This window comes from Lonchura striata, chromosome 2, assembly GCF_050655825.1.
Source record: "Lonchura striata isolate lonStrDom1 chromosome 2, ASM5065582v1, whole genome shotgun sequence".
Lineage (NCBI taxonomy): Eukaryota > Metazoa > Chordata > Aves > Passeriformes > Estrildidae > Lonchura > Lonchura striata.
In genome coordinates, this window is record NC_140704.1 from 47,862,599 (window position 1) to 47,886,784 (window position 24,186).

The 24,186-nt window shown below is 35.7% G+C and overlaps 1 protein-coding gene across 1 annotated transcript; it reads left to right on the plus strand.

The window, feature by feature from the left end:
* Positions 1 to 1,830: 1,830 nt before the first annotated feature.
* On the plus strand, positions 1,831 to 23,929 carry NME8 (NME/NM23 family member 8). Its single transcript, XM_085561161.1, has 14 exons — positions 1,831 to 1,954; positions 5,105 to 5,211; positions 6,222 to 6,293; positions 7,344 to 7,460; positions 8,389 to 8,455; positions 9,737 to 9,810; positions 11,033 to 11,125; positions 12,280 to 12,425; positions 13,735 to 13,913; positions 15,030 to 15,174; positions 15,988 to 16,092; positions 16,800 to 16,951; positions 17,947 to 18,091; positions 18,679 to 23,929. The coding sequence occupies exons 1-14, from the start codon at positions 1,831 to 1,833 to the stop codon at positions 18,899 to 18,901; spliced, it is 1,749 nt and encodes a 582-aa protein (XP_085417287.1). The 3' UTR covers positions 18,902 to 23,929.
* Positions 23,930 to 24,186: the final 257 nt, after the last annotated feature.

Sequence of the window (24,186 nt, forward strand, 5' to 3'; positions counted from 1 at the left end):
ATAGTTTGAAAGTTACTCAGAAAAATTATGCAATCATTCATTATGAATCCATTGTGGTTTATCCATTGCATATTTTCCTTATACTTTTCATATACATTATACAAAACTGGAATCATTTTGATTCAGGGAAATACCTCATAAACTCCTAACCCTTCTCTCTGGATGCCTTTTATAATGACCATGAATACTGTTAGTCTACATAAGCTAAGTATGTCATTAAATTCATTAAAAATTTTATAAACTATACTCTCTAAACTAAAGAAGGATGATATTTTCTAATTTTTTTCAGAATTTTGAAATACCAAATCCCTTTACATTAACTATTTTGGGATATCCAAAGCATACATATAATTCATTCCAACAGAGCACTTAAAGAACAGGCTGTGTCAGCCTTTTAACATTTGGTACATGAGCATTACCTCATTCTAGTGTTTCTCTTTAAGACTTTTTTTTGTTGGGGTCGATTTTAATATATAAAAAAGTGGCTGTTCATTAAGAAAGTGGTCTGGATAAAAAAAAATAGCAGTTTGTGAAGGAAATCCCAAAAACATAGCCTAGTCTTTGAGTCTAACTTCCACATGGCAGTTGGGTTAAATATCTCATCTTTTGTAGTTCTTTCCAATTTTGTATGTCTATGAAGGTTTCAAAAGTGGTTTTCCTACTTCACAGAGGAAAAGAAAGATTATTCAATGGCATTCCTCCACTCCGAAGCAGGCCAATGTAGAGCTTGTTCTAGTTCCAAAGTTAAGGTTTTCCCATAAAAAATGTAGGAAGTGATTTATATTGGTCATATAAACACATTATTTCCAATCTGCATACAAAATCTTTCTTGCCACTTAGTTGATCTAATCCAAGGTGTTAGGACATAGCACAGTCTCAGAATTGAAAACTGCTTCAGCTCTGTGGAAACACTGCCTCGTTTCCATTACTGCAGAATAAACATCCATCAGCTTGGGAAGATTTAGCAGTGAGGAAGAATGTCTATTCTAGTGCCTCTAAGAGCTTGTTTTCCCTAATTTTTTCTTCATATTATTTTCATCAAATGAAAGCTTTTTTCGGGCTTTGCAAGTCATGCTTTGGTGAGCAGCACCAGAATGATCAAGAAAAGCTACAAGAAAGTCACTGAAACTAGATTTGCTTAACATGTGGTAGACAAACATGATAGGACATAGTATGCTTGGGCAGGGTTTCAAAAATAAATTGGATACAAGGACAATTTATAATTCTGTAACAACATGCATATGTGAAATGTCTGCAGTTTAGAGACACCAACATTAGATTCATGAACATTCTCCAGCCTTTACCTTCACAAAGAAATTCCCACCAGTTACAATGCCTGTTAAGAGTTAATACATGAAAATAGTCACACTCTACTCTGGACCAATTGTGTTTTCTATGTGTACAAATAAGTTTTGCCTTTATCTTCTGTGACTTTTGGGGGGCTGCTGAGGTGCAAATGTGCATTTAAAATGATAATTTTGTTTTGCACCAGCATGATGACAGACCTGCACTGATAGCGTACGAGCATGGGCAGTCACCACTATTTGCTTTTGTAACCCTCTATTGGTCAACAGGACCACCACTAAAAGCTTCCTCTTTTAGTCTCCATTGTCTCACAATTTGCAAGTATGACAGAGTGAAGGCAAATCATTAATTAGGTGCCAAGATTAATTTTCTCACATGTTAAAATGATAAGGTTGACTCCCTGTGGGGTAAAGGAAACAGAGGAAATAGTGATGCTTCCTCCCAGCCTTTCACTCCATTTCCTTCTCAGCCTGTATCTCTGTGCCATGTCGACCCCAGACTGATAAAATAGTGTGATGGGGGGAAATGACCCTTGGGGATGGAGCAGAGAAGGGGCTGGGCTGGATGAGGGCTGGGGAGGCCGTTAGGGCGGTTGAGGGGCAGCAGTTGGGCAGCCACGGAGCGTCCCCGGGTGAGCGGCTGCTCCAGGGTGCGTGCAGGTGGGCTGGGGGGCTGTGTGCTCCTGAGGGGACTCCCACCCCAGGGCTGAGTGGCACCCAAGCCACTGTGCTGTGTTGTGCTGTGCTTGCTGTGGAGGGTGTGAGTCAAAACATGGGGTACACGAGTGTCTGGGAGCTCTTCCTGGTTACAGCATCTGGTGTAGAGCAGTCAGCCCCAAGCTGGCCTGTGTGTCTGTGCATTTGTTCACTTGCACATGTTTCTCTGTTTGCATGTGTACGTGTGTGTGTGGGGAGATGATCCACCAGAGTGCCACCTAGGAACTCCCAAGGATCCACTGTCACACACAAGAGCTTATGTTCAGGGTGTTATGTGTCTGTAAGCACACAGACACAGCAGCATGTCAAAATCTCACAAGCTCTTAATGTATATATGTGTGATGAGGGTTTGTGCTAAGATGTTGAATCTTTGATCTGCAAAGACTGTGCATATTTATCAGTTTGACAGTGTATCTGAGTGTGCACCCCAATCTATTTTTATGTCTGACTAGTACAAGGAAGCAGTTTTGGTTGTAAAGAATGTAGTAGGAGATGCAGAATTTGCATATCCATGATGAAGCATGGATAGAAAAATGCCTTTTGTCAAGATTAGAGAAACACATTGCCCGTATCAGAGACAAAGGAGAAAAGCTGTTTGTTCAGGTTAAATCAGTATAGTACCGAGTGCATTACTGAGGGAATGTTATGTGATAATGTTATTTAAAAGTATAGATACCACGTGTAGCCTTCACATGTCTGTCACATACAGCTCCTATGCCAGACTAGTGTGCATATTTGCATATTTTCATACAGCAGCACATGTCTGTTCTGCAATGCTTTGCTTTGCCATCTGAGTGTGTATGACTGAATATTTTTAGTTGGAGAGCATGTGTAGAACGATTGGGATGTATACAGACCATTTTCATGTATTGGTTTACATTTTGCAGAACTGATCTTGCAAAGAATTTATTGCTATTGCTCAGTGTTAGAAGGTAACAATGAGAGATAGGTTATTTTGATGAAGATTTCCTAGTAATGTGACATATTTCTATCTGCCAGTTCCCTCTAGTGTCAGTAGTCAGCATCATCTCCTTAGAGTCTTTAAAGGATAGGAATTAATGCCATGCTTTGTACCACCACTTGCTTTAAGGGATTTGAAGAAAGCCTGAATTAAAAATTTTAATTCTTACCAACAATTTTACATGAAATGTGAAAAAAAGCATGAGGGTAAGAGCTCTCACGTTGTCTTTTGTGCCTCAATCTGTGATTTGAAGAGAACAGCTTTGGTGAGTGTATCAGGATAGTTCAAACCCTGGATATATTTGCTGGTTGATTTCTCAAACAACAATGCCAGAGGAGGTCACATTCAATGGGGGCCTATCATTTTTCCTGTGGCAAAGACCACCATCTTAACCAAGAACTCTAGAAACTCAAGCTGCCCATGCTGAAGTCAAAATCCATCCACATATGTATCAGAGCTGTTGTTCTTTCCAGTCCACAGTTAATTGTCTATCATAAATATATGAAGGACATTATTCATTAATGGCAGGATGATGAATGTATCAGGATTCTGTTTGGGACTTTAGTTATTGGAGCACAAGCATGTCACTGCTTTTTATGTATCCCAGCAGACAGGAAGACTGATTTGATGTTATTAGAGTTGAAGCTCTTTAATCAATATTTTTCTGAAATGGTCCAATGTTACAGCAGCTGTCATCCCACCAAAGTGCCTGTGGCTATTCTGAGCAGAGTGATTATAAGCTTGAAATATTGTTGAGGTCAAAAGTTTTGCACACTCTAACAGATTAAGATACTAAATTTTCTTCTTTTTCTTGTGCCATGTGGGTTTTGCAAACAAGTTGTATATTTCTCCAAAGAATTCCAAAGTGGAGTATTAACTACAATCATTGTAGGGGCTTCAGTTGAGTTAATTGCTAAGGGAATCAGAAAGCAGTGATACTTTGAGAACCATAAAAATCAGTTCTATATGTCACACAGTCTTTTAAAAATCTTTAAAAATGTTTTGGATTTCAATATTTTTCCTATAATCACAGGGAAATGGCTGGCAAGAAGAAAGAAATTCCATTTCAGGTATAAATCCTAATTTCTTGAACAACTTTAGAAGGAAATAGATGATTTTTCTGCCTTTTTAGAATGTTAAAATGTTAATTAATTTTGTTTCAGACCACAATAACCAGTCAAGAACAGTGGGATGAAATGCTGCAGATAAAGGGTATAGTAGGTACCTACAGCTGATATTTTCTTTTTAATCTTTCATGGGCATATGTGCAGGTTTTAATATTTATATATTAGCTTTAATAGATACTCTAGAAGATTAGCACCATACCTTTTAAAGAAAGGCGATATTAATATATATTTATAAAGATATATCGTAAGTCATTGAACCATAGAATTCTTTCATTTGGAAAAGACTTTTAAGATAATGTATTACAATTATGAATATGCAGTATCTTATATGATAAATACTCATCAAAATAATATTTATTTAAATTTTATTTTTATATACTGCTGTACACCAGTGTTTAGGAAATACCTTTCCAATATGGTATTCTCCATGGTAGGGAGTTGGATGCTTCTGTGTGTAAAATCTTTCACAGACTAAGTAATTATTGCAGCATTCTAGAGTGCATGTTTCATGACATGCATTATTCCCAGTTTTCAGTTCATTTTATCCAGTAACTGTCTCCTAGGTTTCCTAGGAACTGTTCTTCAGTAAAAGGAAAAAAATCTGTAACAGGATCATAGGCAAAGGTAATAGGCAAAGGCTCAGGGAGGTGAAAATCCTGTAGAATAAACGTCTATATAAGAATGAAAACCAACAGTGGGAAAGAAGAGAAAATAAAAGGAAAAATAATATGAGAGAAAAGTTGCTATTTGGATTAATAAACTCAAATAGTATTCTGAAGTAGGTTTCCAATGTCAAAAGTAATTGTATTAAAGAGTATGTATCCAGCAATGTATCCACTGAATCCATTGATGTATTCCTGATACATTCATTGTCTAGAAAGGACTGAAATATCCATGTGATTGCCTTCCCAGTGCTGCTTCAGCACAAACATAAAGGTCTCATTTTATAAGTTCCTCAAGTCATCTGTTTATAATTCCAAACTATTAAATTTTAGTAATAGATGTGTATCAAGCTTGGTGTGGTCCTTGCAAAGCTGTGCAGAATTTATTGAAAAAACTAAGGATCGACTTTAGTGAAGACAATGTGCTACATTTTGCCGTGGTAAGGATACAAATAGTGCGTGTGACTATCTTTACATTTTGATTTAAATATATCTTCTGATCTGCATATACAGAGCTTTCATTTTACTGTCCTTATAGTGAGTTGCCATAATTTTGGCCTGGTTACTTTCCCTGCATATGTCCTCATAAGCCTTTGCTTAGAAGTAGATTAGAAATGGTAAGATATATGTAAGAAGCTATAATAAAAAAGAGCTGATATCCCAAAACTTTTGTTTCCCTTGATGAGATTGCAGAAATATTCAAAAGCCAGACTATATAATTTTAGTTTTAAGTCTCCGCATTATAGACCATTGCATTTAAAGTTCTTATATCCCTGAAAAACTGTTGCATCTTTTTTGTAAATGTTACCTTTTATTTCAGTTTTAAGAAAACAAAAAGGGAAAAATCTAAAAAAATCACAAAACTGTAATAGTAAAAATATTTGTTTACAGTAGCAGTATATATATATGAGTGTATTATACCCCCTATTTAAAGTAGATACATTTGTTTCAAAGACCCAGTTTATCCAAGATGTTGACCAAGTTCATCCTTTTTCACCTTAGTGAAAACTTAAAATTCCATTATTAAAGAACTTTACAGAAAAAACATGAATTTTCTGTAAATTAAAAAGGCAGAGAGTTATGTTCCAAGGCTATCTCATGTGCTTTCATACAGTTGACCACATTTCACAAAAAAATTAATGCACTGGATAAGTTCTTTTATCAAGACTACATTGGCTACTTCTTAATTTACATATATTTTTATAACCTACATGAGAAAATAGATATTTTTCCATGATTAATTGCTGTAATATAAAGGGAGGACAATCCCATGTTACCAAAACAGTTCTTTCTTCATCACTATAAGGACTGTTAGTTGTATTTAGAACTGCAGTTTGAGTTAGCAACACCAAAGTATTTAAGAGTGGGGTTTTCCTGTGAGTGAAAAGGTTTTCTTTATGTATGCATACATACTTACGTAAGCAAATAATCTTTTTTTGTCTGACTTCAGGCAGAAGCTGACAGCATTGAAATTCTGAAACCATTTAGGAGGAGCTGTGAACCTGTGTTTCTTTTTAGTGTTGTAAGTATATCACATCATTTTTTTTTTAAATGTGCTGCCTACTTCTGCCTTAACTTTTCAATAGATTTTAAAATAGATGTGAAGCTGTACAAATCCTATCTTTACATTTTATATGATGTAGGATGGTACTATCTGATGTTTTTTGCATGAGCCATTTCCCATGCCTGAATTTGGTGGTTCTCAAGCACATTTTTGTTGTAGCTGTCACACATACAGCCACGAAGAATTGTGGTAGTCACTGTTTTGGTAGTTAGTGAGAAATCCAGGTAACTTTTCCAGGTTTGCCTTACATAAAGTGCCTACATGTGGTTACACTGAAATGATTATTTTATGCACACTTTTCATCACGGAAAGAGAGTTTTCATTTCCTGGCATTATAAGACTTTTAAGATAACAAATAAAATTGTGTTTTCATACTTGAGAAACTGTAGCAATTAATCATATATTTATTATCTCTCACTCATGGACACAGAAAGCTAGTTCTCCTAGGACACAGCTGTAGCACACTGTTCACTTAGGAAGAGATGGGGGTTATTTTAACTTGAGGGTGCCAGGACAAGAATTTCCATAAGCAACAACCAAGGATATTCACACTTGCAGGACTCTTTCGGATTTGAATCTGAATGATGCCTAGAAATTTTGGCAGTATTCTTGGTCACCATTGGCTTCACTATTTTGCACCTGAATGTAGTAGAGAATGCACTAAAAAGTCACACAAGCACACACACAAAAAATATGGGAAACTCCATGTTACAGAAATTATGAACAAATAAAATCCATATGTGCATCTGCTTCCAACTGTATCATTAGTATTGAGCCTAGAAATAAACATGGAAAATTTGGTAAAGAAAGAAGTAAGGAATTAAATGCACAAAAGTTTCATTCTGAAATAATAGATGCAGTAGTAGCTTTGGTATTCCCTCCAGTGGGCATGAGAAATAATCCTGCAGCTGGAAAAAAATAACAAGATATTGCATATTTCAAAAACTCAAGTAAATGTGCAAATTAAGTGATGAAAACTCACTAAGAGTGTTATTTTCTCTTCAACAGCATGGTAAAATTCTTGCAATGGTGAAAGGTGTAAATGCTCCTCTCATAACTAAGATAGTAACAGATCTAGTGCAAGAAGAGAGGAAAATTGCAGCTGGAGAGAAGGAACGTGCTGAGGTACTCACAAACCAGATACTTACGCATAAATGTATATTTTTATTACACTTTCACCGTTTCTCTAATATGCCTATGACAGTGTTTAATTTTTCATATTTTTGTCCTAACAATAAAATTATGTTTTTTAGGTGCATTATCTATCATGCGCCTTTTTTTTTAGAAATCAAGTAAAATTATCTGGGTTCTAAGAAACTTTTAAAGATCGTCTAGCCCAACTCCTCTTGGCACAGGCAGTGTCACCTTTCACTAGATCAGTTTGCTCAAAGCCATACGGATTGCTCTGTACCTAATGAATCCCATTTGCTACAAAAAACAAAGACCATTCAACAAGTTTATTTTATCACCTTTGACTCCTGACTTCCAGGTAACATGAGGACATAAGGACAGCTCAGTCTGACCTCAATAGCCTGCACTGTGAAAGATCCCACTGCTGGAATTCACAGTAGTAGCAGAGTCAGTCTTCCCCTGTTGCTCGTTCTCCTCAGAAATCCCAAATTTCCATTATGGTACTTTATATAAACTTCACAAATTTACAGGTTAGACTGGCAACATAAGAAATGGAGAGATGGATGAAATGCCACTAGCTCATAAATGTTTTTGTAATCTTTTTTCTTTCAGGACTAAGTATTTCTTATATATAACTTAGGAACTACACCATATGAAACAAAGATATGGGAAATAATCATGTCTTTCTTTGTTAAAATGGAGATGAAAGAACTCCACTTAGAGTAAAAACCTTTTTAACAAACCAAAATTCAGTTAAGGAAAATCAGACTGACCAAATGTCCTTCTTAGAATTGCTTGCTTTCCAGAGTAACAAAGCCATTTTTACATTAAGATTAATGTGTTGTAAAGATGTGACAGCTGTGTTTGATGACTTTGCTTTTGCACTGGTGATGCACTTTTACTCCACTGGCAATTACCTTAGGTAGAAGAAATCGTTTTTCCTGAGGAAGGTTCATCAGAAGAGTCTGATGAGGAGGCTGTAGAGGAAGGTAAATATATTTGATTTACTTTAGAAATGTTAACAGAAAGAAAAAGAACAAATATCTTTTAATTAATAATTGTCTGTGTCTAGTACTAACAGACCTTCCTTTGGTTGCATTAATTAAATGCTATGATTGAGCTTTCTTCTGTAAGGAATTAATGTACTGGGCTGTCATCATCAACATTTTCACCCCCACACTGAGAGCCTTCAGACTTTAGACAGAAGTGATAAGTGCCAGGGGATTTTCTGTATAAAGTTAAGGCCTGAAAGTCACTTCTACACAGACCCTGTGTGAGCTATGAGCTTCCAAGGTGGAGTACTAATGGATGGGCCAACCTGAGAGGATTGGAAGAATTAATCTGTGAAGCAAAGGCATGCCTTCTCTCAGATTATTCTTTCACCAGATTAGATTTGATAACAGAATTTAAAAAGAATATAAATACATAGTAGTAGGATAAGATTGCAAAATAATTAAAAAATAAGCACCATTCTGTTTAAAAGTCCTGTCTGTGGTTTATGTCAGGTTTTTCACTAGCTGAGACCTACATCTTTTCTATTTTTATTGTTATCTGTGGTTACTGAATGTTCCTACTGCTTCATCTATGCAGAGAATGCCATTCTACAATCCTGAGATGGAACAAACTCCTCCATCCTCTCCTTCTTCTTGATTTTGGTTTTTTTTTTCCCTCCCTGTGAGAGGCATTAGATCACAGTCATGGCATCCCTTTTCCTTTCTCTTCATGTTTTGTTTTTGTTTTTGTTTTGTTTTGTTTTTGTTTTTTTTTATTGTTCAACTGATATATTCCTGACCTCAGCTTTAGCCTATTTTTTTTCTCATAAACCCTTTGATTTATGAGACCTAGAAGTACAGTATTATCATTTAACAATTATCGACAAACTTCACACTAATCCCCATTATCATTTAACAATTATCTACAGACTTCACACTAATCCCCAAAATCTAAACATGACAGAAAGTCAGAAAACAGAGCTTTAGCTCAGGTTCAGCTTCAGCTTCAGGTTAAGGGATCTCTCAGATACTGTAATACACTAACATTTGGCAGGAATATTTTCCTTAACACATGCAGTTGCTTAAGTGTTTGTAGTATTGGTAACAAGTAGTAGTCTGCTGTTTCCATTATCACCATCTTAAATTTTTCTACAGTTTTTGGGATCTGATTGAGTTACAGTCAAAAGTTTAACTGTAAACTTCAGGTCCAGTAAAGATGATGCTCTTTATTTTGATGAATGTATTACTTAGCACATTATTTTTTCCCTTTTTCAGAAGTACTCACTTATTCTGTTGGAATTATAAAGCCTGATGATGTCTTAGCAGGACGTGTAGAAGAAATTAAAAACAAGGTAGAGAGAATTTTAAAGTATTCATTTATTCTATTTATTTAAGAGGCACAATAGCAAAATGTAAGGTTAAGTAGATCCTAATTTATGCCCAGACTTTGGAACAGAATCTGATAAAGTTTCTCTGCTAAGGATAATAAAAGCACAATAATTTTTACCAAAAATAATATGACATTCAAATTTATACTATTGCTTTAATATTCTATGCCAGCAGAGGTTAGACATTGATTCATATTGCTTCTGTTATGAAGAAAAAAAAAAAAAGCCTTACAACAATATATATCAAGACCAAATTAAAATAATTTTCATACGTGTTGCGACAGGGACAGTGGCCTTTGTAGAAAAGGGAATCAGAGTGCTATATAGGTTGTTTCTGGCATTACTCTACCTTAGCTGGAACAGAAAGAAGCTCAGTAAAGGGGAAAAAAAAAGCAGTGCTTGAAAAGAGTTTAGCTGGAGCAGCTGCTACTTGGCTGATGAGGTGTATTTTCCAACACTGGTTACACAGTCAGCCTTTTTGGGGCAGGTTGAAAACACTCAGCAGCACCACAGGGGCTTTTACAGACAGAGTGCTGGTACACAGGTTAATATTGGTGTATCATCAGTACTGGGGCTGGGTACTGCCTCGGCTGTTAAAATATCAGTATATGGTACAAACCTCATACCAATGAACTGAGAACTTTGATGCAAGTCATATGTGTACATCTGTCACAAATGCTTGCATTTAGTTCAGTAACCTAGCTTAAAACAGAAAATTATAAAGTAGATTCAGTTTTTCCTTATTTGCTCTTTCTAAAGCCAAGTAGTTTAGTCTAATACAACTGTCAACAAGAGCCCATTTATGTGACTACTATGGTTACAATATAATTTATAATATCTTGCAAAATAAGTTGCATGTTAACCACTCACAGGGATCCAAAGGAATTTAATTAATGTGAAATAAAAGGGATTACTAACTATTGAATTAATGTACTTCATACATTGAACTTCACTATATTTTTTATCAAACATTAGCTTAGGGGTATTGTAAGCCTGAATTTAGTGAAGTGCTTTGAAAGGCTGGAAGTTCAGTTTAGGCAAATATAGTGGTTATATTTTGAATATTCCAGAGAATTTTAAATTTAACATAGCTTCCAAAACCAATCAATCTTTAGATTTACAATAACATATGATTTTGTATGTGTCCATTTTCAAATATCCCTAAGTAATAACTGAATAATTTCAGATTAAAGATGCAGGATTTGACATTAAAGCAGATGAGAAGAGAATGCTTACTGAAGAGCAAATCAGAGTATTTTATGCCCGGAAAAAAGAAGAGGTAAAAACAAACTAAAAACCTAAATGAAAGGAACAGGTACAACATATAATTGTTACCAGATGTGTTTGCAAGTCTCTGTATGGTAAATTTTAAGTATATTGAAGAACTGAATTAATGTAGATTTAGTACATAAAAAAAAGATATATTCTTTCTCCCTTTTCTTTCACTGACTCATATAAATATCACTATGTAGCAATCTAATATTCAAACCAAATTAAACTGACCTCCAATTAAATGTTAATAGATTTAGGTCTTCTTTCTGTTATCTAAATGTGTATGGTCCTTAGAAATTGAGCTAAATTGATAACACTATATATCAAAATTAAATTATACTGATTTTAAAACATGTTATGACAGGAGTAGTGACCTTTATAGGAAAGAAAATTAGAGTACTGTATAGCTTATTTCTGCAATTACTCAACCTTAGCTATTAGGTGCTGAAATATGGCACAAACCCAAAATCCAATGTCTTCTATGTGACATTGTATATATATCTTTCCAGCCAGAAAACAAGTGGCATTACATATTAAATTTTTTATTTCTTTCCAGATTTTATCATGGGGTAGTTCTGGGAATAAACATGTGCACAGGCAGAGAGGGAAAGCATCTCAGACAAAATATTTTCTTTTTTGTGCCTTCTCCTGTATTAGGGGACAAAAAATAGCTAAAGACAGATATAAATTTCAAGAAAAAAATTAAATTAGGCTGTCCACCAGTAAATGGCAATGATCTAGCAAACTAGCACCTGGATATGGTCATATTTTCCACCAGTGTGATAACTATAATTAAGTCTTCAGAAGGATCTGAGACAAAAAATGAAGTTCCTTAGCAAATATTTATGCCTTCTGCTATAAATGTAAGATAGACAGAGACAGGAATTAAAACAAACAGTTTGTTTGATTTTATTAGCGGGAGCAAAGGAAGGGTTCACCTAATCTGAAGGTGAAGGTGGGAAGGTGCTCCTGTGGCATTCCAAATGAATAAGAGTGAAATGAGATAGTTCCTACTAAAGTCAGAGAGAAAAAAGAAAACTGATAGTAATCACTAGATGGCTGCACTGTGGTTTAGAAAGGAAGTTACAGGGAAATCTTATAAGAAACCATGATAAACTCAGAGTTCCTGCAATTCATAGGGGGGGAAATTATATTTTTTAGCCTGACTTTGATGCATTCGTTCAATTCATGAAGAGTGGACCATGCCATGTTTTGATAATCACAAAAAAAGAAGCATCTGATGCTATTCCTCAGTGGATAGACCTACACAAAACAAATGAGTCTGCTGAGCCTGAGGAGCCAATCAAGTAAGTACCAATCAAAATGTGTATCTTTGATTCTGTCACATTGTTCAGAGCACATTATAAACCAAGGCATGTTCCTACAGACACAGACGTGTTTACGTGTGCAGGTCCAGGGAGCAGGAAGAGTTCATCATCTAATCCTTTACAGGACCACTAGTAGAGATGCAACCCCAGTTCTCATGGGAATTCAGAAATTCCTTGCTTCCTAGTTCAAGAATGCCAGGCCAAGGTCATTGATCTCTTTGAACTCACCTTCAGTGGGTTCTCAGAACAATGGGAACAATGACACCCTTCAAACCTGATGCAGTCCTTGCAATCCTAGTTAACCCATGTCAGGGCACTGCCTGCACTGCCTGCACAGAAGGTTGCACTCGTTCCCAAGTCTACCCCTGTATTCCTTGGGAAGATGTAGATATGGCCCAGGGCAGACCAGGGCACACCTGAGGCATGCTCTTCTCCCTGAGAACACTCTAAAAGCCAGCAGAGAAGGGGAAGCATACTGGGGCTTGGGTCCCCACCCTGCTCCAAGACACAAAAAAATTTGTAAGGATCAGATGTTCACAAATCCATGTTCACATCCATGGCATCTTGAAATGTGTGTTTTTCTTCACTGCCAAGGGTTCGTAGAGAATTTTAAGGATGATAGTTGTATACACAGCCTCAGACAATAGAGTATTCACAAAAATACAAGCATCGGATCAAGTTTTATATTTAGACATTTACTTAAAGCAACATGAGCTTGAATACTTTGCCTGAAAACGAATTTGTAATAGTAATTGACATTTTTGTTGATGCCTGCTTCATCCCTTTCTGCATTAATTTAGTACAGCTGGGGAATACTACAGTTTCCTACAAGTAGCTAAGAGAGGGACTTTATTTACATAGCTAAACAAACAGGTAAGAAACAACAAGAAGTGTTATCAACTACTCTGTAGTGCTATCATTTTTATAATCACACTGTACATAAATTAAGCACAAGACTTCTATTGATCATTCATTATACACTGTACACTTGTCAATAGTAATTCTATCCCATGAAACAGAGAAACTATTTTGGATAAACTAGAGGGGCATAGTTTAAGCAGCCTGGTTGAGATTTCTCCTTCAGAGCACATGATCATGCACTTTTTGAGAAGAGTAATAATTCTCTTCTCAGAAATGTTACTTTACTCATTAATCTGAATTTAATAAAAACTTAATTTTGCATTCCATTCTTATGTTTCACTAGATTTTAATAAAGTATGTCTTCAAAAATTCAGCTTGTTAACACTAAGCAATGACTTAAATACTGTATCACTTCATGTTTCATCAGCTTGCCAGGACTCAAGGAAACTGAGAGTCTGGTAAATTTATGTGATGTGGAAGACAGTATTGAAGATGCCAGCAGACACCTTGCATTCTTTTTCCCAAACTTTCATACAAATAAGGGAAAACATCCCGTTGAAAGGACTTTGGCCATAATTAGACCTACTCTCTTGAAGGAAAGGCGAAGTAAGTGTTAATAACTGTGTTTGCTATCAAGGGTATATAAATACTCTCATAATTTGAATTTTGAATTATAAATTCTAACTCAATTAATGATATTTTTTTAGGTTATACTGTCTCTCCAGCATTAGGCCAGCAGTAATCCTTGCTGGAATGAATTTTGATTGAGGTTAATATTTTTCATATATTGAGATTGCAAATGTCAATGATAATTTGTTCCTTTGGTTAATTTTTCAAGAAATTCTGCAGATTAAATATTTCTAGAAGACCTTTCAGAGATGCTCGTATTTTCAAATGTAGTATAGGGGACTATATTTCTCACCATAATAAAGTAGCTGATATTCCTGAATATCAGACTCAAGATAGATCAATGGCAAGGGGAAAAATATCCAGCCCAAAATGTTCTATGCTGCATGAGGCAGTGCTGCCCAAAGGCAGTTCTAAACAAACATCATTTTTACAGATTAAGTTAAAAATCTACCCCATAACATGAAGCTTCATCCAAACAAGTTTACTTTTCTTTTCAGTCATTTATTTACATTTCTTCCTTGATTTCAGATAGTATTTTTATTTCTGACTTGAGAATCCCTGTACTTGAGCAATCTTATGTGCAGAGAGCTGAAAGACTTCAATTTTGATCTTTCCTTGTGAATTTATTTTCCTTATGGCTGTCTAGCATGTTGCTTAGAGCAGCTGTTCTGCAGTGCATGTTTAGGTAATTACACATTAATTTTGTAGGTAATTTTGACTTGTGCCAAATACTGCTGACTTACCCATGTGGTTTTGTAAGACTTAGTTAAATAAACATTTCACCTATTCAAATTCCTTAGACCTTCTTTTGCTGGTAACAACATGTATCATATTTCTCAGTCAGGATTTCCTACTAAGGTTTTTTTAAGCAAGAGAAAGCCTAAACAAAATGAGGATCACTTTTCTGAGTGTCCAGGCAACTAGTGATGCCTGCTAGCAGTTGCTTTATATTAGATGCCTGCTCTTTAGTTAGGAAACAAATTCACCCATAAAAAATTTAACATTATCATTGAAAAGTCTGTGTCATTTCTCTACAAGTATGCAAATAAATGAATGGATGGCAATTTAGCATTATTTAAATATATTTAACAGATTCCATCATTCAAAGGATAAAGGATGATGGTTTCCAAATAGCAATGCAGAAAGAAATAATTCTATCTGAGGACCAAGTACGTACATTTTACAAAGAGCATGTAGATCAAGACTACTTCTCAGTCCTTCTAGAGCAAATGACCAGGTATGCTGAATGAAAAAGCAGAGCATAAATCAATAGAATCCATATAGAATCAGAAAAGAGTGAAATTTTTACATTAAATAATTGTTGAATCAGAGACAGAATGGTCTGGGTTGGAAGGGTTCATTATTGCCCATCTAGTTCCACCCCCTGCCATGGGCAGGGATACCTTTCACCTGAATAGGTTGCTCAGAGCCCCATCCAACCTGGTGTTGAACACTTCCTGGATAATACATGGCTGCAAGATAGACGTGTCTAAAAGCTTAGTAAAAGACAAAATAGGAACAGATAACTGCAGACAATGGAATAATTTCCAAGTACAAAAAATAAAAAAATCAAGCCTTTAAAAGCTATGAGCTACTTCATACTGCGGTATGTATGATATCTCAGTGGCCAAGTCCACTGATTTGAGTGAAAACAGTTTAGGTCTGCTCTGAAAATGCTGCATTTAGGTTGTTTGTAGGAGAGCTCTGAAATCTTCAACAAGGCTGTGTGCTGTATAACTTGGGGAAGAGAAACAAATCATGTTTGGATATTCTCTTCATATGAAGCTGGGACATGACTGAGGCATGATCAGTCTTCCTCTGTCTTGCCATTGTGACAAAACACAGTAATTTTGCAATTTAAATTAATATTTAAGCCCCATAAGGTTTTATCAGCCTGTACTTGTTTAAACAATCAGACCAGTTTTAAGGCTCCCCAATACTGGAGCTCATTTTCCTAGTCTGAGCTATATATAATCAAATTACTTTTTAAAATTTCCAAGAGTTTTTGGTCTTTTTTTTTTTTTTTTAATGCACTTTTCCCCATGTACAGTGGTCCAACTCTTATATTGGCTCTAACACGAGAAAATGCTGTGTCACACTGGAGAAGTTTACTAGGTCCAAAGATCCTTGAAGAGGCTAAGGAAAATCCAGAGAGGTAATAGTCACAGAAGTGAACCATCCTTCACAGCTTCCAACTTACCTTCACGTTTCTCATCGCATTCCACATTCCAACTAGTGTAACTATAGTGACACCATCTGGACACAGATGTGCATTCATGCCGTTTTTTAGGCTTTTCTTGGAGGTAGTAGTGTATTACACATAGGAACTTCAGCATTTTTTGAGCTATAATGGCTGCTAAACAGAATTAAAATCTGAGTTTTAAAGAGTGCAATGAAGTGAAAGGCGAACTCTTGAGCCAGAGAAAAAATGCTGGTAATACCTATTTTTAATAGTGGCGAGGGTGGGGGAAGGGGTCTTGAAATGCCACCATTATTTTTTCTTGAAATACCACTAAGATTTTCTTGTAGCTTATTGAAAACTTTGCATCTGAAGAATATTTTATTTGTGACCGTTTCTCCTACACAGTTTATAAACAGACACCTTAGTTCTGCCTGCTTATCACATTGCTCTAGGAAACTGCAATGGTGTCCCCTTACCTGCTGCTGACAGAAGTGCCATTTCATTAATAAATAACTGGTATTTCTTAGAAATATAACAACACCAGTGTTGGGAGGGAGGGTGTTTATAGTTCAGATTTCCAGATCAACAGTAATTTATATTCCCTGGGTTGAGCCTAATTATAGTTCAGAGCTCAAAATGGCTATGCTTTTAAGTAACCTCACTCTTTTAATGCCTTCTAGTTTGCGTGCACAGTATGCCATTGAAAATGTACCCATCAATCAGCTGCATGGCAGCTCTACACCCAGTGATGCTCAGAAGGAACTAGAGTTCTTCTTCCCTGAGGAACAAACCTTTGCATTAATCAAACCTGATGCTGCTAAGACTCATAAAGGTAAGGCACTTAGTATCTAGTGATGTAATAATTTCTACAAAGGATTAGCAATGCACACTGCAGTAAATCACATCAAATGCATTCTTTCGACTCTCTGAAGTACATTTTCTGTGCAGAGAAATGCTTTTACATGGCTTGAATAATTCAGATAGAGATCTCAAAAGTGATATTTCTTTTTGCTTAAGCTGCCTTTGCCTTTGTCTTTCTTCACTGGAATAGTGGTGAATCAAAGAAAGAGAGTTCCTAGCTAAGTTAAACTGCTTAAGGGCCAGGCACTTCTGCAGACTACCTGCCCAGCATCTTTATTAGTCAAAGGAGAGAGGTACTTGCCAAACTTGTATTACTCATTTCAGACAGGTATCTCTACTGACTCAAAAGGTGTCATTGCTCAGTTAGATGCATTCCCATCCTTGGTTTTACTTACTGTCAGTATAAGGGAATAAGGAGGAAAAAAATCAAAATAAAAAGACCACTATGTAGAATTATGAATCTTGTCTTAAAGATGTTTTGCTGCCACTCTTTAAAAATTCTCTACCTAGACCTCCTACTTAGTGTCCGTGTCTGTATCTACAGACACAATGGGATATGACTTTTGTGAGTTTATCTTCCCGTCTTGTGAAAATACAGATTGATTTTGGCCAGCCAGCTGATGTTTGATGAAGCATTACAACTACAGTCCACTTTCTGTTAAATGTGAGAAAGAACAGTGAATGCTATTAGCATAGTTTATTAAAATCTGGGTTTGATACGTGCATCAAGATGGATAATGCAGTAACAGTGGTTTCTGCCAATTTTACAGTACTGTTGAAGTGTTTCTTGTATTGTCCATATTTGATTTGATATTGTAAGAAGAATTTTAATAGCTACTGGTGATTTTTTTTAGAAAAAGGCATCTAGTATTTTCTGAAATTTTTAAATTTTGGGTGTTTGAGGTCTGCATTTTTTGCATATAAACCATTTCAAATAAAAAATGAGCTTGTTTGTTATTGTCCTAGATGAAATTATGAAAAAAGTTAAAGAGGCTGGGTTTAGCATCTCAAAGGTAAAAGAACAAGCTTTAACTCGTGAAATGGCTGCACACTTTTACAAGGATCATGAAGGAAAACCCTTTTATGAAGAGTTGGTGAATTTTATGACACAGTAAGTGTCTTGGTTTACAGTACTGAGGTATGTAAGTAGACATCACACTTTCTACAGTGCCAACAAATCATGTTACACCATAACTGGAGCAAGGATTTTACAACCTGTCACTCTTTCTGGCAAGTTTAATGTCTTCTAGAACAGACTACTCTTCCTTTAGAAGGGAGATTTACAATTCTTTTCAAACTTATGGATAGTTTTATTTTAGATTTTATTTTCCCTAAAAAGGAACAGGTTTCCAATGGAATCCTTTTTCTTCTCATGCGGTACAAATATCTTACTCATAATATTGTTAGGATAGCTGATAAAAACAGTATGTATTGTCTTGCTTGAGAAATTATTGGGTGAGAATGCCTTTTGGACAAGAAAATCCAATATCTGATCATCATAATCTCTTTGGCTTTCAAATATGGGACTTTTCCTTAAACAAAATACACAGAAATAAATTTTAATATTTATGCAGTTTAATAAAATTAAGATAGTTCAATGCTTATTATAACACTCCATGATACCTCTGACATTAAATCTGAGGCTGCATCTCAGAAATCTCAGAATAGTGCAAGAGTTTTTTTATATTGATTTTACAGGGGTCCATCAGTGATAATGGTCTTATCAAAGGAAAATGCAGTGGAAGAATGGAGGAAACTAATGGGTCCAACCAATCCAGAAGAAGCAAAGAAGACCTCCCCTAAGTCAATTCGGGCTCAGTTTGCACATGATATTTTGTCTAATGCTGTTCATGGTTCATCTAATGTAGAACACGCAGAGAGAAGCATTCAGTTTGCATTTGGAGAGCTGGATGCAGACTAAACAATTCAGAGACAGTCTCTGAAAATTGATATTCATGTAATTAAATGGATTTGTCTATCCAACCACTATATTTAAGGCTACATAAACACACTTATTTTTCTTCAGAGTCCATCCAGTTTTAGTTGGGCAAGTTTTGTTATCAGCTCTTCCACATTGCAAAACATAGCAATGTAACAAGTAACACCTGCTAGGAGTTTGACACTAATAATGGTTTCTTTATGTATGCTTAGTAGATGTTTTTTCCTTTTAGCATTTTAACAGATTTATGCATTTCCAATAGTTCCAGGATTCTAAAGTATTTTGTGTATAGCTACTTTAAAATGAGCTAGGACAAGTGTCAAGGAAGGTGATTAAAACACTATTAAAGGCATGTCCACTGGTGATGTGGCTCGAGTTCTGCAGTTCCAAATGTGAGCCAAATGGGGCTCCTGGGCCCACTGGCCAACTGCATATGTGTGCATCCCTGGCGGAACTGCTCTGGGCTATTAAGGTCTATTGATTCCCTCAGGCCCCTGAAAAATATTTGTATTGTTTATTCATCCTTTTCCTAAATATCTTCTAAGGATTGCTGTCACAGATAGGATAATAAACTAACAGTTTGTTTCCAGTCCATTTACTTAATTCAAATACATCAGAGGAACTAAAATATAAAGCCAGCTCTTACATAACAGCTATTCTTGCCATGCACCTCCTTGACAAACTAGTGAGTTCATACCCTGCCCAGTCTAACTTGGCTGGTCTTCATGAAGAACAAAAATATTATTCTGTAGCTGATGTAGTCTCACTTTTACTGTCTAAGTCTGTTGAAGGTTGAGATTCTAAAGAACGGCATTCACTTAAAGCAATTTATTTACACAATTGACTTTAAGTGTGAAGTCTAGAAAGAAAGAAGTCCTTCTCATAATTTCTTTATTGTTCCCATTGTATTTAGTACAACTAGCTGCTATAATGAGCTTCCTGACAAATATTTCTGTTGTGATGGGGCATTTGTTATTATAGACATTCCTACAGCAGAAGTTGGACTAAGCATTCTCCGGTGGCCCATTTTCACCTACAGCTGCTTTAGTGCCACAAACTCAGCTTGAGGCTTTCTAGCCTGTAGGAGGTTGTAATTAGTGCAGAATTTCTATGTTGCCTCAGAGAGGTGAGTTCTGAGAAACTTTTTTCAGGATTGCTGTATGATCTTTGGCTTCTTTCTTACTTCAAAAACTCATTAAAACTGTTCTTCCTGGCTTTATTTAAGCACTGGGTCTTTTGGATCATGGCATGCTGTCCTTTAAACCAAGAAGCAGCCTCAGAAAATAGTAGATTGCTTGAGTAGTACAATTTCACATACATCAAATCAGCTCATTTCCTCAGATCTTCACTGGAGTTCATGGCTTCTCAACCAGTAGGACAAATACAAAGCTGAAAGTTTAGGAGCAGATATGTTGAAAACAGCAAAGTGCTTTTATGTCTTATTAAGAGTCCATAACATGTGTGGTGGAAGTTCACAATCAAAGAGCTTGATAAGTATCATATAGAGGTTATGAATACTGTGAATCACTTATTGCTTTGGTCTGAGAAATTTCAGTTTTCTGAGGAGGTACTGTAGCTCTGCCTCTGCCTATTTAAGTATGGTGAAATTCTGTATACTGAGTTATTGCTCTTGCTGAACCATTATCCTCCATACTGCATCACATCACTCTTAAACAATATAACATTTCTGTCAGTTTGGTTTAACTACTGGATTTTGAAGGATTTTGTCTATTTGGGGTTCCATATTCATATGTGTCAATTACAATCCCTGCTATGTGTTTGGTTAAAGCAATCCAGTAAATTCCACTGAAATATTATGTATAGGTCTATGACAGTTTTTTCTTCATGTTGCCTAAGTATTCAAACCCAAACAGAAATGTGGGAACATTTAATTTATTAATGCTCATTTCTTCTCCTAAATACATTCTTGATATTAAAGTCTTCTAGCAGCTTTGGAAAGGAGAAATTTAACAAATATATCTTAAAATATCAAACATAACTGTTTAATTCCGATGATGAAGAGATTCAGATTTGTAAAGCTTTCATATCTTTGAGAAACAGTTTTGTACAATCATCAAAATATGCATTCAAAATAACAGAAATCAAAATACTGTCAGCATTTTAAAAGATCACTTCATCTCTTTAAAAATTTAACTCACCCTGTAGGTATTGCACACATTATTTATACTGCCATCCACTCTGATTTGAAAAATTATATTGCTGTGATATAGATATGGATTCAATTTTTAAGAATTTTAACATTTTTGGTGGGATCATCAATCATTTGATTTATAGAGTCAGAAGGACTCTCTTCCAACATAAACTCCAAGGAGTCTCACAGATTAAAATCTTCCTGCAATTAAATTTACACAAAAATGCTGCATATAAAACTTACAGAAAGTCTGACTCTGTCTGTTTATCTCATATCTAAATGCCAAATCAAAAAAGAATGTGGCCTTTAGAACTGTTTATTTAGAAAACATCTTGTCATTCATCATAGAATTAGGTGGTGCAAAGATTTGATTATAATTCTTCCAAGACTAACAAAAGATAACATAATTATTCTTCTGATTTTTGTCCCAGCAGGAGAGAAATGGAATCAGAGGGCATGTTTATTTGTACCACAGACCACATATTTCCTTGTTTAGGAACTTTAATGAAATCATAACCTGACACTAAAAACTATATTAAAGATCTGTTTCTGTTTAGAATGGTAAACAAGAGGGTTATAAATCTCAAAATACTGTTTTAGAATAATAAGTATGTCTGATTGTCCTGAGATTTTGTACTGAATTACTACCTAAAAAAATAAGACAATTGGAAAAAAAGCTTTTTTTTTTTTCCTGCCAAAAAGATGGAGTCAATCAGCTTGTGGCTCTGTACCACTTTTTTCCTTTTGCTCTGACTGCTGAATGAACTACACTGCAAGTCAGACCTTGCAAGTATCTGTTCAGTTTATCCACAGTTCTTTGTGAGCAAATGATTGTCTTTCTGGGTACCTTGCTCTGAGAATAAAAACTGAAGTTCTCTGAGTATGTACAAATTATAAAGTTTTCATCACACTGTAACAACAAGAAATCAAAAACTTAGGGTGATCTGTTTGGGGTATTTCTTGGTCACTCTGATACAAGCATTAGCCTTCTATCTGGATGTAGACTGCCTGATACATTTAAGGTACTTTTAGGGCTTGATGTTAATATCCCCATCTAGAGAAAAGGAGTGTTGCCCTCCCTTGCTTTTTTCTCATTTCCATAGTGACCTTTTGGCAGCAACAGTAACCAATCTAATATTAATAGATTACCTAGAAGCCCTCAAATTGACTGCATATCCAGCAAGGAAGTTTGAAATGCTGTTTTAAATTCCAATAAAGCTGTTGTTTCATTTCAGAGATGCTACATGTAATATAGTATTAGCAGTTGAAATTCACTGTGACTTTTCCAGAAAGCCTTGGCTAGCTCTAATTAGAAGTAATGCACTTCTGTAGAAATTAATTACTTACAAGTTATTGGGAAGTGGGGGTATTTATAAATGAAAACATAATTTTGAATGTTTGTTGACCCATACTGATGGATTATGTTTATTTACAAAATTAATTGTCACTGATGTAGCTTACCATAAAAACCTGGCTGAAGAAATATTTTCAGATGTCCATTTACATTCAACTGCTAAGCACAACCAAAAAGCCTATGTCAGTTGTGCATAATTGAGTAAATATTTTTTCAGGTTTCATTCATTTGGAATCTAGGTTACAATTCTGGATAAAAGAATTTAAGAGCTGTTTGAGTATTTTGGACAGGAAAATCTTCTTTTTATTTGCTTAGGAAGTATTTCTCAGTCATATGCACTGACTGGACGAAAGTTGCAGCCCTGAATTGAAGTGACCGGGTCATTCAAGTCTTGTGGAGGGAGGTTTATGGTTTTTTAAAAATGTGTTTCATAAAACACAGTTCTGATCTGCGTTTACAGTGAGCTACTAAAATGGTGCCAATCATTCACAATTAGAGTAAATATTTTTTCAGGTTTCATTCTTTTGGAACTGAGGGTAGAACATTCAGTGAAAATACTGAATGGCACTTCTAACTAAACTGGGCACATGTGTTTAGGAGGTAGTAAGAAACTCACTAGAAGCATATGTTTGGTGTTCCAGGCAATTTTTATTTTATATCAAAAAAATTGCCAAGCACATCAGTAAGAAGGCAGCTGCAACACTGAGACAAAACCCATTTAACACTTCAAGAATTTGGTCTCTTAATTTTTTTAATCTTTAAGTAGTTACAGTAATTACATTAATCCATCAGCAAACTATTTGTCCCCCTTTGCTGAATGGAGGTTTCATGACTCCAGTGCTGGAGGGCACCAGCACAGCAATGGCTACACCTGGCCATGGATGTGTGTGACAAGAGGGGAGTCTGACCTTGAGCTACATGCCAGGGAGCAGAGGTGGGGACTGCATCCTCTGGGGAGGAGTTTGCCTCTTCAAACAGCTCTCACTGCTCCAACACCTATTCCTGGGAAGGGGAAGGGAAAGGGCAAGGGGAAGGGGAAGGGGAAAGGGAAGCTGGAGGGTGAGGATGTTCTGGGTCTGGATTCAGCTGGCAGTTGATGTCATAGGGAGTTAGTAATTGTAGGGGATTTTCAAATTGGAATGACTTGCATTAGTGCTAAATTGGGTTGATCCATGTCTTCTTAAAATATAGGAAAAAATAGGTTTGGAAAAACATTGCTTTATTAATTTATCCCTTGTATGTCTGTTCTTTGTATTATGATATCCCTTCATTTTGTTACATTGCCTTTCCTTCTTCCATATCAGATTGAAAGTTAATATGCATAAAGTATACATTAAAATGTTAAGAGTTTGGAAACACTTGGCTCAGTGCATCCATGTCTATTCCAGCATATTGGAATGGTCAATCTAATGACAGCAACTTGGAGAAGGAATGGTGACAATTCTCTGGAGAAAATAATTTGTACATTTTTTCCTCTGACAAAACAAACAAAAAAGTTTTATTCTAAGCATTGTACAATAATATGTGATGTTGCTGGGGAGTCTACGTAACTGTTCCAAAAGTTCCATTTAATAAATGCCACATTTGACTATGTTCACAATAAAATTTCTTGAAGTGATATGACTTCAGTATTTGTTATTTCAACATCACATTGATGTGACTGTCACTCATTTTTTAATGGCTAACCATATATACATTTACTGGGATAGTTTAAATTGGGATCAATAGGTAATAAAAAACTTAAGAACTCTTGCTGTACAG

Excerpts from the sequence above, each read along its gene's own strand:
- NME8 (XM_085561161.1), top strand. The coding sequence starts at position 1,831 with ATGACCCTTGGGGATGGAGCAGAGAAGGGGCTGGGCTGGATGAGGGCT. Across the intron at positions 9,811-11,032 it reads TAGAAGAAATTAAAAACAAG|ATTAAAGATGCAGGATTTGA; the intron begins GTAGAGAGAATT and ends GAATAATTTCAG. Across the intron at positions 12,426-13,734 it reads GAGCCTGAGGAGCCAATCAA|CTTGCCAGGACTCAAGGAAA; the intron begins GTAAGTACCAAT and ends ATGTTTCATCAG.